Below are 16327 nucleotides of genomic sequence, written 5' to 3' on the forward strand. Positions count from 1 at the left end.
CTAAGCGAACAAACATCATTTGAGCATCAGAGTGGTTTCAGATCAAATCTTTAAGCTTTTTATTAGATGCAGTTGAGGTCAAAACTTTACATACACCTTGCAGAATCAGCAAAATGTTAATTATTTGGCCAAAATAAGAAGGATCGTGCAAAATGCATGTTATTTTTTTATTTAGCACTGACCTGAATAAGATATTTCACATAAAAGATGTTTATATGTAGTCCACAAGAGAAAATAATAGCTGAATTTATTAAAATGACCCCGTTTAAAAGTTTACATATGCTTGATTCTTAAAACTGTGTGGTTACCGGAATGATCCACAGCTGCTTTTTTGTTGTTGTTTTGTTTAGTGATAGTTCTTCGTTAGTCCCTTGTTTGTCCTGCCTGCTGTTCTTCAGAAAAGTCGTTTAGTTCCCACATATTCTTTCTTTTTTGCATTTCTTTTTCAGCAATGACTGTATGATTTTGAGATCCATCTTTTCACACTGAGGACAACTGAGGGACTCATATGCAACTATTACAGAAGGTTCAAACGCTCACTGATGCATCGTGAAGAAAACATGATGCATTAAGAGCCAGGGGGTGAAAACGTTTGAAATTTGAAGATAAGGTTAAATTGAACTTACTTTGTTTTCTGGGAAACATGTAATTATCTTATGTAACTTTTGAAGGGCAGTACTAACTGAAAAATATGATATTTAGGCAAAATAAGAAAAATGCACACATCTTCATTCTGTTTAAAAGTTTACACTCCCTGCTCTTGATGCATTGTGTTTCATTCTGGAGCATCAGTGAGTGTTTGAACCTTCTGTAATAGTTGCATATGAGTCCCTCAGTTGTCCTCAGTGTGAAAAGATGGATCTCATAATCATACAGTCATTGTTGGAAAGGATTTAAATACACAAAAATGCTGAAAAACCAAAGAATCTGTGGGACCTGAAGGATTTTTCTGAAGAACAGTTGGGGAGTGGGCAGCTTAACTGTTTAGGAGAAACAAGGGACTCATGAATAACTATTACTTTTATGTGAAATATCTTATTTAGGTCAGTACTAAAGAAAAAATAACATGTGTTTTGTATGATCCCTCTTATTTTGGTAAAATACTTAACATTTTGCAAATTCTACAAGGTGTATGTAAACTTTTGACTTCACATCTGCACTGTAAATCTGCACTGAATTTTAATATTTATCTCAGTAGGAACATTTAAGGCTTTTAGTTGTACATGTACACACTTAATAGTCTTGTGGGAGAAAATTTAGGGGCCCTTGAAAGGACATATTGGGAAAGCTGGAGCTCTCGGTCAGAGTTTTGTTTGTTTATTGCATCAAGTTTCACCCAGAATTCAATTCAAAGCAGAACAAAGTTTACAATGATGCAAGGTTCGCATATTGTCATGATATTGCAGGTTTCTTTAAAAAATATAGGTTAAAAGTCAAGCTTGATAGTGTCTCGAATGCAAGAGAAACAGATGTGGGTGGTACATTTTGGATAAAAGATTGTCTCACAAAAATCTCTGGGCTCTAACAACAGTAACTAATACATAGGCTACATAGTTTGCAAGTTTACTTTGTTGGTGAGAGAGATGGAGAGCAAAGAAATGCAGTTTAAATACTCCTCACATGTCATGTGACCTTTAGTGTCTTGTTCTACAGTTACAGTAGTGAAAGTCAAAGGGCAAAATAATTGACTGAAAGTTATAAATAGAAGCTTAAACCTACATGTGGTGCTAAAGGTCAAGGGCGAATAAAATATAGGTCTGTGTGTGTAACACACTGGAATTTGGATTGTATATTTGCCTACTAGCATAATGCCAGTCTAGAGCTTAAAACTAAATGAGTGTATTTATATTGCTTATGTAATTGTCACAGTTTAATAGAAAACTCAAACCAGTATGACATGTAGTGTGATATATATATATAAATTACCAACATTAATAAATCAAATACATTTTTTCATAAATCAATTCATCCAAACATACTGTCCACAGAAAAGCATATTAAATAACTGTTTGAACTTTAAAATAGTTATCATTTAAATAATAGACAAACAAAAAACACACAAAAAAAAATCACAGAAAAATAATCAAAAACAACTGCTTTATTTACAAAAACATGAATATCATGAATGTAACTGTAATAACATTAATAATGCTTACAGAAAAACAAGCAAACAAAATAAAAATGAAAGCTATTATAAAACGTTTACAATGGCAACTGTAGCAAACAAAATGATATTATGTACACTACCAGTCAGAAGTTTTTGAACAGTGAGATTGTTAATGTTTTTAAAGAAGCCTCAATTATTCGATCCAAAGTACAGCAAAAACGCTAAAATTTTGAAATATTTTTATTATTTAAAATAACTGTTTTCTATTTGAATATATTTTAAAATGTAATTTATTCCTGTGATGTCAAAGCTAGTTTTTTAGCATCATTACTCAAGTCACATGATTCAAAAATGATCCAAATACTCTGATTTGTCACTCAAAAAATATTTATTATTTTTATGTTGAAAACAGCTGAGCAGATTTTTTTTCAGGTTTCTTAGATGAATGAAAAGTTCAGAAGAACAGCATTTATCTGAAAATAGAAATCATACTTGCTAAATAAAATTATTAATAATTAATTAATATTGATAATAATATAATAAATGTTTCTTGAACAGCAAATCAGCATATTAGAAACATTTCTAAAGGATCATGTGACACTGAAGACTGGAGTAGGCCTAATGATGCTGAATTTTTTGTTGTTGTTTGATCACAGGAATAAATTACATTTTAAAATATATTCAAATAGAAAACAGTTATTTTAGATAGTAAAAATATTTCAAAACTTTACTGTTTTTGCTGTACATTTGATCAAATAATTGCAGGCTTGGTAAGCAGAAGATACTTATTTAAAAAACATAAAAAAACCTTACAGTTCAAAAACTTTTGACTGGTAGTGTACTTTACAAGCACTACATATTTGTTGTCTCACAATAAATTCCTAACATTACTGAAACATTTACAAACTTGGTATGATGGTCTCAACACAGTTGTAAGTCCACTCCTGTTGATCATTTAAAGCCATGACGTGCTGACATACCTGAACAGAGACCAAAACAAGGCAAAATCATTAAAGATATTCATCGTAAGAGTAAATCTGAGTGTCTGTCATGTATAACTAGCCTCACTCTAGTTTGATTCTTTTATTAGTTCTAATTGAGAATGGGAAATAGAGCCTCCTCCTACCTTCACTTTAAACTTGTCTCTATTTGTGAAAAGAGTGAAAATAGTATATCTTACTGTACCATTTTAGTTCTAGCAGGAACCTCCACAGCAAACACACTCATGCCCCTGCTGCTCACACAGTTCTTGCTTTGTTCATTGTTGATATGCACTGTCACCTTCTGATTGGACTACGGGGACGAAAGTGATGGATACCAAGAAAACAACAGGAAAACATTACATTTTATAATTGTTCATTAACAACAGTGCCACAGAAAACGTAAAATATGTGACCCTGGACCACAAAACCAGTCTTAAGTCGCTGGGGTGTATTTGTAGCAATAGCCAAAAATACATAGTGTGGGTCAAAATTATTGATTTTTCTTTTATGCCAAAAATCATTAAGCAATTAAGTAAAGATCATGTTCCATGAAGATTTTTTGTAAAATTCCTACTATAAATATATCAAAATGTAATTTTTGATTAGTAATATGCATTGTTAAGAACATAATTTGGACAACTTTAAAGGTGATTTTCTCAGTATTTTGATTTTTTGCACCCTCAGATTCTAGATTTTCAAATAGATGTATCTCGGCCAAATAATGTCCTATCCTAACAAACCATATATCAATATAAAGCTTATTTATTGAGCTTTCATATGATGCATATATCTCAGTTTTGTAAAATTTAACCTTATGACTGGTTTTGTGGTCCAGGGTCACATATACAGTAACATTTAAAAATTTGGTATCAGTAAAAAATTCTTTGAAAGAAAAAGTATTGTTATTTAGCAAATTGTAACAACATTTCACAATATTACTGATTTACTGAATTTTTTGACTTTGAGAGACATTTTAAAAACTGTATCAACCATGAACATTAGTGTATATTTCACATAATTAGTTCCACTAATTATTGCAAAATCTCAAGTCGTCTTAGCAGATCTAATTGCCTTCTATCTGTTGAAATGGTCTTTTAGCTGACTTTGTGTATATAATGGCAATTCAGGACATTGAAATTCTACTCATGGCCAGTGTTCCTTTTTATAAAGCACTCCAGTTACTTTGTTTTATTCCCAGTGAATGTTAAGTACTAAAAAAAGTGCCAAAGTGAGGCCTACTACACAGACACTTTTTAAAAGAGTTGGCTTTGTCAACTTAGTGATGAATGTCATGTATTGATTTTCAGACTTCTTTGGATAAAAAACACCAGCTAAGTGATATAAAACAACAACCAGCCTACCTTATTGGCAATGACTGATGAAATCCTGCTCTCTCCTTTGTATGTATAAACTAAGACATTCTCATGACCCTTCAGAGACCTGGCTTCTGCTTTTGAAGTGATAGATCTCTGTACAGCCGAATTCAACATCTTGATTCCAGAATCCAAATGAACTGCCTGAAGAGTTGCCTTGACATCCTCACAGTGGACTTCAATGACAAACGGACAGGCCTGGTAGGAAAATGAAAAAAGTGCAAACGCATTTGCCCAGCATTTTCTGATTACAAGTTAGTTACACAAAAAAATATTCCAAGGACATGTTCCCTAAACCCTTGTAACAAGCATCTTAAGTTTTCATTAGTTGGAATTACAAGACATTCTCATGAGTAAATTCTGAAGATCTTTGTACCTCCACCATTTCCAAGCTACGGTTGTAGCCCATGGCCTCCAGGGTGAGCCACAAATCGCTGGGGTCACCTTCCCGATCATTCGCTTCCATCAGGTTGAGCTCCAGAAAGCCTTGTCTAGTTAACTCATTTTTCTTTGTGTCAAAGTTCTCTATAGGAGAGTAAACAGTGTTTTAAAATGCATGTTATTGAATTGGATTACTTGTTCAAGATCTAGAAGCAATATTTTACTGTACTAAAGACCTTGCTATCAGAATGGGCATCTAAATTCACTTGGAAATAATAATTCAATTGAATCATCTGATCCTGCAATTTGGAAGACAAATTTTTTAATTTTTAATAACAAAAAGTTTCAGATTGAATTAAAAATAATTATTCAAAATGTACACTACAAGTCAGAAAAAAATCACCAAGCCTGTATTTATTAGATCCAATGTACAGCAAAAGCAAAAATATTTTATTACTTAAAATAACTGCTTTCTATTTGAATATATTTTCAAATCTAATTTATTACTGTGATTAAAGCTAAAAATTTTAGCATCATTACTCCAGTCTTCAGTGTCACATAATCCTTGTAATATGCTAATTTGCTCTTTAATTTTTAATTATTATTATTATTATTATTATCATCATCAATATTTAAAACAGTTCAGTGCATTTTTCCCCAGGATTCTTTGATAAATAGAAAGTTAAAAAAACAGCATTTATCTAAAATAATACTAGAAATTAATACTTTTATTTAGCAAGGATGCTTTAAATTGATCAAAAGTGAGAATTAAGACATTTATAATGTTACAAAAGATTTATATTTCAGATAAATCCAGTTCTTCTAAACTTCCTATTTATCAAAGAAACCTGAAAAAAAAATCTACTCAGCTGTTTTCAGCATAATAATAATGTTTTTTGATCAGCAAATCAGAATATTAGAATGATTTCTAATAAAGTAAAGAAGGTTTTCCCCCTACAAAATCTGTAATGCTCTGTAGCTGTTTGGGTGTAGTTAAACTTCCACAGATGTGGAAAACATCTGACTCAGATGATCTGAGTCATTTTCTTCTGTCAGTGGCCATAATTCTAACCTTGAAATCAGGATCAGGAAAATAATTTCATACATGTGAAAAAGTTGTGAATTGAAGTTAAAAACCTGGCAAGAGGAAGATAGGAATCATGTCTTTATGCCAGTTTTTCTGGTGATTAAGGGATAATAAAAGACTTCTGTACCTTACAAAGGGTTGTTAAAAGCAAAAATGCTGGAAAATGCACTTATTGTGTAAGAAAGTACGACATGCTACAGCAAAACAGAGACTCTTTTTGGAATTAGCACCCCAAATGTAGTAAGAAACAGGTAATGGATTTCATCAAATATGAGGTAGGGCGGAGATATGTGTCTGTTTCATATACAGAATGTTTGAATAAGAACCTTTGCAGATGGCCCAGGCATCCTCATCACATTTCTCTCCACTGGTTCTCTGTTCAAAGAAGTTGTACTCCTCTAGACTCAGCAGACCACTGCCATCCAAATCAATCACTTCAAAGATGTCAGACAATGCCGCCCTGTGGAATGAAACAGTACAGCATCTCTGCCCACATACAGTTTACTATTATCATAGATACCTAAAATAACCTAAATTCAGCACTCAAACAGTCCTCAAACTGTTTATTCAATCCTTCGCCTTAACTCACTGTAAATATGTTAATGTTTAAGATTGGACTAACTTGAACTCTTTGGTTAACTCCAGCTCTCCAGACTGTGTGCGGTTGACTAGCTGAGCAGCTTTAGTAGCCTTCTTCCTCATCCTCTTCCTCAGTCTGCAGCCAGTGGTGAAGGGCAAGAGCAGGTATGAGCCAGCATTGAGCTCTCCTCTCCACAGAAACCTCTGGTTATCAATCACACAGGACAAACATCTTACTTACTGTTGAAAAATATCATAATTTAATTACAATTTCTAAGAGGCAGCATTTCATGTTAACCTTTGTTTTGCCTTGATGCAGTTTCAATTTAGTATTTTGATATTTTCAGTACATATACATCTGAAATATAATTGCAATTTAAAATAAGTTTTCTATTTTAATATAATCTAAAATCTAATTTATTTCTTTGATGCAAAGCTGAATTTTCTTCAGCCATTACTCCAGTCTTCAGGTTCGTACAATCCTTTAGAAATCATTCAAATATGCTGATTTATTATTAACTATTAATTAAGGAAGACAGAAAATTTTTTTGAACGGTAGTGTATATTGCTACAACAGATTTCTATTTTAAATAAATGCTGTTCTTTTTTAATTTCATCAAATTCATCAAAGAATCCTGAAAAAGGATCAAGTTTCTAAATAAATATTAAGCAGCACGGCTGTTTCCAACATTAATAATAAATCAGCATATTAGAAAGATTTTTGAAGGATCATGTCACACTGAAGACTGAAGTAATGGCTGATGAAAATTCAGCTTTGCATCACATCACAGGAATAAATTCTATTTTAAAGTATATTAAAACATACACATAGTAGTCAACATTTGAAGTGGATCAAAAATGTTTGAACGGGTACTGTTTTTGCTTAAGGACAAATTTGATGATATATATATATAGTAAATTTAAATTGTAAATTTAACTTATTTTCTCTTCTGGGAAACATGTAAGTATCTTTTGTACCATCTGAAGAGCAGTACTAATTGAAAAAAATATGATATGTAGGCAAAATAAGAAAAATGTACACATCTCTATTGTGTTTTCACCCCCGGCTCTTAATGCATGTTTTTTCCTTCTGGAGCATCAGTGAGTGTTTGAACCTTATGTAATAGTTGCATATGAGTCCCTCAGTTGTCCTTGGTGTGAAAAGATCTCCAAATCATACAGTCATTGTTGGAAAGAGTTCAAATACATAAAAATGCTGGAAAACCAAAGAATTTGTGGGACCTAAATTATTTTTCTAAAGAACAGCAGGCAGTTTAACTGTTCAGGACAAACAAGGGACTCATGACTCATCACTAAATAAAAAAAACACAGCTGTGGATCATTCAGGTAAGAACACAGTATTAAGAATCAAGTGTATGAAAACTTTTAAACGGGGAACTATTTTTTTCTCTTGTCAACTACATGTAAACATCTTTTATGTGAAATATCTTATTCAGGTCAGTACTAACTAAACAATAACATGCATTTTATATCCCTCTTATTTAAAATAATTAACATTTTGCAGATTCTAAAAGGGGGGTGTAAACTTTTGACCTCAACTGTACAAGAAGGCGTTATGATTCAATAACAAGAATACTGTCATACTACCAACCTCCTTATCCCTTAACTCAGTGAAGCCAACCAAATTCGAATCTTCTTTGGTCTCATTCCCCGTCACCACATAGAGAGCTGTGTCCACACACGTCCATGAGGAAGGCTTATCTGTGGCATACACATACAGTCAAAAATACTACTACAAAACTCACTAATCTGGATACTTTGAAAAACTCAAAACCTGTAGCTTCAGTATTTTTGGTTTTTAACACCATGCATCATGTATTTACCAGGAATTGGGCTAAGGTTGAGAGGACGTATGGTCAGGTAGACGCTGGTGGTCTCTGGTATAATCAGGCGATACTGAAGAGAAATAATCGTTCCATCTTCCTCCAGATGAAAACAACCTCTCATGAGAGTGTGATGCCAATCCTGGTGAAATAAGTCACAGACATCACAAACAATGCAGCAAACTTTCAAAAACTGTGGTATCATAATTGCAGAGGAGGAAGTTGAAGATACCACCACAAGGTGGCGCTATTGTAACATCTTAGCTAAAACAAAGGCAATCAAAAATCTGGGTGGAACAAAACAAAGTCAAATATTTACTTTAGTAAATGTTTTACTTAATTTCAATACAGACCATTGAAATTCATAGTACATGCGCTATTAATGTAATTAAAAGTGAAAAGGCCCGAGGAAACCCATCAATTCTTGTCTAAAGCAAGTCTTTTTGCTCTTTTAACTGCTGTTGTTCAGGTCCAGCTAAAATGTTACAGCAAATATACTCTAAATCATCAAGTAATCAAAAAATCTGAGTCAAACAGCCTGCTTTCTGACCCATCAGAGAGTAGTTTTGGGAAATAAACCTTGTCCTCAGGTGCCACAGAGGCCTTTTAATGTTTAGAATTGGTTTATGCTTCTTTTCCGAGTGCTAAAAACATGTTCCTGAAATGACACTTCTTCAACAAAAGCAATTTCCTCCCAGAATTTATGCTGGGTTGTGAAACGTGTTAAGGATCAAATCATAACACTTGGGTGGTTTGTCCACCCCGAATCAAAATGAAGAAAAGCGCCTGAGGCAAGTGTCTACTTTAAAAGGCCCTGATGTAGTGTCCCAAGGAGATGGGTCACTCGGCTGGACTAATACACTGCCCTGTCACCTCCCAGAAACCTCCGTAATTTAAAGTCTCGCGCACAGACCGCGAGCCACCATAAAAACACACAACCTGACCCTTTCCAATCCCTACACCCAATTATCAAGCTCCTGGCTCAGGTAATACAACAGGCTGGAGCTGAGGCGATAGAACTTTCTTCACCCAAGAGCATCTAGTTTTTTCCAATCTCTTAGCTTTGACGAGTTCGGTCATTATTTTTCTGTGGTAAAGCAAACCAGCTGAGGTTAAAGTCAAAAAGAGTGCAAACAAAGGGAAGGAGATCAATAGCAGAGCTGCACTCATATCGACCAGGTGAAAATTTGCTGCCAAAAGGCTTCGATACTACAAAAACACAGCAAATGTATAGCTGCCCTTAAGGCACTTGAGTTTAGATAAAGTTTAGGTTGTAGGCAAGACGGAAGTTAATTCGATTATTACTTAGCATTTATGTTTTTTAATAATTATTTTATTTTAAAATAATTATATTTTATTTATTAAATACATTTATTTTTATCTCCTTTATAGTCATTTTTCTGTTGATTAATGAGTGCTGTCCTTGTCAATTAAATGAATAAAAATGTATATAAAATTTACTATAAAATTTCATTAGATTAAACAAAGTTACTTTTATTTGAGCATTTTTTATTTATCTGTGTAATATACTAATGCAAAGCGAGTTACAGTGCATCTTGGGATACTGCCTGATTGAAACATACTTGTTCAGCCACATTTTTACAACAGTTGCTTTTCTTAAAGGGAAAGTTCAACCAAAAATGAAAATTCTGTCATTAATTATTCACCCTCATGTTGTTCCAAACCCATAAGACCTTAGTTCATCTTCAGAACACAAATTAATATATTTTAGATGAAATCCGAGCTTTCTAACCCTGCACAGACATCAACGCAACTACCATGTTTAAGACCCAGAAAGGTAGTAAAGGACATCGTTAATATAGTCCTTGTCTATAGTCCGATATAGTTGCAGCATAAAAAAACACAAAAAGTATTCTCGTAGCTTCATAAAATTACGGTTGAACTACTGCTGTCACATGGACTATTTAATGATGTCCTTACTACCTTTCTGGGCCTTGAACGTGGTAGTTGCGTTGCTGTCTATGTAGGATCAGAAAGCTCTTGGATTTCATTAAAAATATCTTAATTGTATTCCAAAGATGAACAAAGGTCTTACAGGTTTGGAACGACATGAGGGTAATTTATTACAGAGTTCTGTTTTAAGCAAACTCCAAAAGAAACCGGCACTCCCACAATGCAGCTGGTACCTGTAGAGATTTGGGCTCTGCCAGTCTGCCACTCTTAGTGCTGCCAGCACTCATGGTGATGGCCGTGGATAAGGATGACCGACGACTGCGAGCTGATGATGGTCTGGATGATGAGCGACTATCTGTCATATGCAAACATAAAAACTTTATGCTAAAATTTGAATGTGGATCTTCATTACAGCAGCTGCATCAATAAGCAATTAAAAAAAAGAAAAATGTAGATAACAAGTTTTATAACAATGGTGAACACCACAAAGCAAAAGCAAATCTTTACTAGTGCACTTGCTCATAATAATGATGAATGGTTGCCTTAATCAAAAGATTTTAAAAGCTCCTCCCTGTACAAACCCTCTATTGAGTTCACATTATGGCACAAATCCAAATGATTTTTCATCACACGTGAGGGGAGATCAATAGCTTAATCATTAGTTACTATATAACAGACTGCAGTTTGAGGAATGGAAACAGAATAGTGTTTGTTTGTTTGCTTTTGTGTACATCATTTGCAATCCGGCCTGTACAGCAGAGCTGACTGAACCCGATCTGACCAGTACTTTCATGTTTTAAAGTAATAATTCACCCAAAAACTAAAAAATTACTGAAAATGTATTCACCCTTTCTTCATCTGAACAGATTTGAAGAAATTTAGCATTGCATCACTTGCTCACCATGGAATCATCTGCAGTAAATGGATGCCGTCTGAATGAGAGTCCAAACAGCTGATAAACATGAGACAAAATAAGTTAAATTTACCCTGATCTTCAAATTCAAAAACTTTTTACCCCCCGGCTCTTAATGCATCGTGCTTCCTTCTGATGTGAGAGTTTGAACCTTCTGTAAGTTGCATATGAGTCCCTCAGTTGTCCTCAATGTGATAAGATGAATCTCAAAATCATACAGTCAGAAGTATGAAGTATGAAGTGTTCAAATACACAAAAATGCTGAAAAAAACAAACAAAGAATTTGTGGGACCTGAAGGATTTTTTTGATGAACAGTGGGCAGTTTACCTGTTCAGAACAAACAAGGGACTCATGAACAACTATTACTAAAAAAAAGCTGTGGATCATTCAGATAACACAATATTAAGAATCAAGTGTATGTAAACTTTTGAACGGGGTAATTTTTATAAATTAAACTATTATTTTCTCTTGTGGACTATATGTAAATGTATTTTATGTGAAATATCTTATTCAGGTCAGTACTAAATAAAAATAACATACATTTTGTATGATCTTATTTTGGTAAAAATAACATTTTGCAGATTCTGCAAGGTGTATGTAAACTTTTGATTTCAACTGTATGTTGGTGGATTTTGATGTGTGAAGACAACAGGGGATGGAATTTTTTTTATATTATGGAGTCATATATTGGCCAGAAGTTATGGTTTCAAGTTAAAATGTCTTAATAAGGGATTTGTTTCTTACAAACATTCAACTTTTCACTTCTCAAGGCTTTAATTGATGGACTGGAGATTTTTATTGTGATGCTTTTAACACCCGTTTGAACTCTCATTCTGACGGCACCCATTCAGTGCAGAGAATCCATTGGTGCTGCAATGTTACATTTCTTCAAATCTGTTCTGAGGAAGAAACAAACTCATTTACATCTTTAATGGCCTAAAGGTAAGAAAATTGCCAGCAAATTTCAATTTTTGGGCGAACTATTCCTTTAAAGGAAAAAAATCCTTTAAATTATTATTAATTATTAATTTCTCGCCCTCATGTCATTCCAAAGCTGTAAGACTGCCTTCACCTTCCGAACACAAATTAAGATATTTTTTAAAGAAATCTGAGCGCTTTCTGACCCTGTCTGTTCTTTTATGAGACATAACTACAAGATTTGCATCGAAGACTGACACAGAAGATAAGAAATTGGAGAAAAGTTGTTATTTTTGTTTTCTTTGTGCACAGAAAGTATTCTCATAGCTTCATAAAATTAAGATTTAATCACTGATGCCACATGGACTATTTCAACGATGTCCTTACTACCTTTCTGGGCCTTGAATGTGTCAGTTGTGTTGCTGTCTATGCAGGGTCAGAAAGCTCTCGGATTTCATCTTAAATTTGTGTTCTGAAGATGAACGAAGGTCCTACGGGTTTGGAATGACATGAGAGTCAGTAATTAATGACAGAATTTACATTTTGGGTGAATTCTCACTCTAAATCAAAGAGAGTGAAATCAAAAGCATATGCTGTATCATACCTTTCCTCTGTGTGGTTTCCGGCTCTGTTCTGGGCTGTGTCTCTGAAGCTGGAAGCTCAGGTTGAGACTCTAAGTTCTGTGGGGTGATGTCCAACTGGTTGCCAAAGTTCTGCCTCTTCAGTTTGGCATCAGCCTCAAGCTTCTCCAGTGCTGCAGTCTGACAATGCTCTACTGTAGACTCGAGAAGCCTGCAGAACTAAAAAGCAGCCTGGCTAATTTAACTCACCTAATTCATACTATAATTTGTCTATTTACCCTTTTTTTAACCAAAAAGTGTATTGCTGTTAAATGCTTAGAGATCATACCTCTGCATAGTCTAACTTCCCATCTTTGTTGACATCTGCTAAGGAAAAGATTTCATCCACCTCCTTAGGTGACATTTTTTCACCAGACTGAAACAATTGAATAAAACACAAACCTGAGATGATTACAACAGCAGACAAACATGGCTGTAAAGAAAGAATGTAACAAATTGAACACTTACTGAGGTAAGCATTTTGCTAAGCTCATCGTGTGAGATATATCCATCACAATTTACATCAAATTTCTTGAAAATTCTCATAAGTTGGTCTGGTTCTGCTGGTTTTTCCTTCTTAAGGATCTCACAAAAGTCATCAAAATTCAGCTTCTTGGTTCCTGGGGGCCAATATTTGTCTAAAGCTTTCTGCGATGGATTTCTACCCGCTTGTTGAAGAACTGAAAGACAAAACAGCAAAGATGGACAAACATCATAAACCTAGTGACAATATTTTGCACTGGCATTATTAATATTTTAAGGTGTATCGAAATATTTAGGAATATCACTTTTTACTAATGTATTCATGTTCATATACTGTCTCAGGGGTGCCCAATACGTCGATCGCGATCTACCGGTCGATCGCAAAGGTGGTGTGGGTAGATCGCACGGCATTAATTAGACGTCAAATAAAGTAGACGATCAGCCAATGTAGTCAGCCAATCATCCGTCCTCACTATTAATTTTGTCACTTGATTGACGTACAAGGCAGCCAGTCTGACATCTGTCCTTTTATGACACGAATCACCGCGCATGAACGTGCATACAGCGGCGCCAAGTGGCTGATTCCATTCAGTGCAAGTCATCAGAGTAAAGTAATTACAAAAAAATGTGCTTGTATGTAGTTGTATTGTGCAAAATGGATTCATGTAGTTAAGCAAGCTACACCAACATATAAAGAATTCACAATATATTCATAAATAAATATATGTTTTTTTATAGTAGGTAGATCATTTTGACTTCGTCATTTTATAAGTAGCTCACAAGCCAAAAAAGTGTGGGCACCCCTGGTCTATATTATCTAAATATACTTTATTTACAACATGTTGTTCCTTAATTATAAAGTGTTACCCATAGTCTTTGTATTATTAACAAAGTTGATGTTGAGTTGAAATATGCTCACCAGTGCACAGCTGATCTTTTGTAGTCATGTTAACCAGGCTGGATCTGAACACAGACAAATAAGCAGCTCTGCACGTTATATAAAACCTCTCTTCCTCTGAGCGCTGCATTATGAAAATATACTTAATGTGCAAGCGAAATATCAAAGCATGTTTTTATAACAGCAGTGAGCTAGAGAGGTGAGTCTGTGTGCTATTTTATGGCTGGTGGTGTTGTTCACTATCTAGTCTGATTGCCATGGCTGCCGTGTGTAAACAACCCCGGTGCGCAGTTAAAATGAGATAACGGGAAACAACTGCTTTCTGTGCTGTTCATACAATAGTTATTCATTAGATATGTGTTTGATATAATCTTGGCAGCCAACTTCATCGTTACGCTAACAACATTTTAACTCATACTCTGTATAATAATAGAGTTAAACACTGTCAAATACTTTAACAAGTATGTCGAAGCACAGATGAGTGTTTCCGGGGGACAAAATTACTGCCGCACCGCGCCAAACTACAAATACAAACGCCTGTCAACCTCAGCACAAGAAAGAGATCCATATTTAATATGCCGTAAGTTTGTCGATTCACTTGGTTCAGGATTGTTAACACTGTTTCAGCATTGCGATAGATACTCTAATTTCAAGGATATATGTTTATGTTCATGTTATTCATACGAAAAAGATGGTAACTTAGTAGAGTAACGTACTCTGCTATTATGGTTTAACGTTACTGCCAAAATTTACCAAAATACTGAATAATTACCATTTTCAGGTACCATAGTACTACTTCATTGAATACCACGTTACTAATATTTTACGTTACCTGTCAAAAGTCCTCCACGTTAGACAAACACTAACAAATATTTAATACTTCAATTAAATTATTAATACTTTTTTGTATGAGAGGGATAAGAAAATATCACAAAGCAAATATAAGTTTTAGTGGATATGAGTATTATAATTCATGGATAAACCTAATATAGTCAGTACAGGAATTGTCAGATGTACACTACCAGTCAAAAGTTTTTGAACAGTAAGACTTTTATTTATTTATTTATTTTTGCTCACCAAGCCTGCATTTATTTGATCCAAAGTACAGCAAAAACAGTAAAACTTTGAAATATTCGTACTTTTTAATATGACTGCTTTCTATTTGAATATATTTTAAAATGTAATTTATTTCTGTGATTGCAAAGTTGAATTTTTAGCATCATTACTACAGTCACGTCAAAAATCATTCTAATATTCAGATTTGCTGTTAAAAAAATATTTATTATTATTATTATTATGTTGAAAACAGCTGAGCAGAATTTTTTCAGGTTTCTTTGATAGAAAGGAAAGTTCAGAAGAACAGCATTTATCTGAAATAGAAATTTTGATCAATTTAAAGCACCCTTGCTAATTAAAAGTGTATATATATATATATATATATATATATATATATATATATATATATATATATATATATATATATTAGGGGTGGGCATAGATTAATTTTTTTAATCTAGATTAATCTAGATTAAATCTTGGAATTAATCTAGATTAATCTAGATTAAAATGGCTAATTTGAATTCTGCTGAAGGCATTCAGAATATGTGTGCTACCCAAATAATAACTAAAAGTAAGTCTTCGAGAACGGGCCAGGTGGCGCATTAGATCAGGCGCTCATCTCCTGTTTCCAAAATGCATCACAAACTGCTTGACAATTGCATTTACAACATAATTACCTATACAAACTTGTGTAACCAAGTACTTCTGCGCAAAAGGCTGCACGACGTGCGCGTGCTGCACAGACGCGCACCGGCATGGATATCTGCGTGCATAGTCTTGGGTTAAACTGCGTTGCTTTTAGAAGCGTCAATTCAGTTGTTGCATATAGTTTAATGTATTTATTTCGGGATTATCAAAGTAAATTATAACTCACGTGCCCCAGTAAAAAGGGTCTAGCAACGCACCTGCCCTGAAGCGGCTTCATAACTGCATCATTGTCAGCACGTCTCGTTTGATGTGGTAATTTCACAGAAGTTGAAGACTCGTTCTCGCCCCCTACAGTGCAATTCGACTAGGTATACGTCATCCGTGCTCAAATATCAAGGTGAAAGTCATCATATCTTGCGTAGTTTAGACCCAGCTCCCAACCCAATTTTGAGAATAGATTAACGGCGATTTTTTTTTTTATCGCCCGATAAGGGTCTCACGTTAACGCAGCACGTTAAC

At 34.2% G+C, this 16327-nt stretch overlaps 2 protein-coding genes across 2 annotated transcripts in view; one reads left to right on the top strand and one right to left on the bottom strand.

Moving 5' to 3' along the window:
- Nucleotides 1-2092: 2092 nt before the first annotated feature.
- Nucleotides 2093-14367, bottom strand: efcab7 (EF-hand calcium binding domain 7). The gene is made up of 13 exons (XM_073851693.1): nucleotides 14123-14367; nucleotides 13189-13400; nucleotides 13010-13096; nucleotides 12705-12900; nucleotides 10502-10623; nucleotides 8355-8496; nucleotides 8123-8232; nucleotides 6554-6714; nucleotides 6258-6391; nucleotides 4840-4988; nucleotides 4452-4661; nucleotides 3293-3400; nucleotides 2093-3087 (listed from the first exon to the last, which is right to left on the bottom strand). Exons 1-13 carry the CDS (start codon nucleotides 14229-14231, stop codon nucleotides 3007-3009), a joined length of 1821 nt encoding a protein of 606 aa, XP_073707794.1. The 5' UTR covers nucleotides 14232-14367; the 3' UTR covers nucleotides 2093-3006.
- A 254-nt stretch (nucleotides 14368-14621) lies between these two features.
- Nucleotides 14622-16327, top strand: part of itgb3bp (integrin subunit beta 3 binding protein) — a 16424-nt gene continuing 14718 nt past the window's right edge. Inside the window, exon 1 of the mRNA XM_073852669.1 lies at nucleotides 14622-14681. Within this exon, the coding sequence (XP_073708770.1) occupies nucleotides 14677-14681 (5 nt within the window). The 5' untranslated portion in view covers nucleotides 14622-14676. The remainder of the gene's footprint in view (nucleotides 14682-16327) is intronic.

The sequence above is a fragment of the Garra rufa genome, chromosome 12, assembly GCF_049309525.1.
Source record: "Garra rufa chromosome 12, GarRuf1.0, whole genome shotgun sequence".
Classification (NCBI taxonomy): domain Eukaryota; kingdom Metazoa; phylum Chordata; class Actinopteri; order Cypriniformes; family Cyprinidae; genus Garra; species Garra rufa.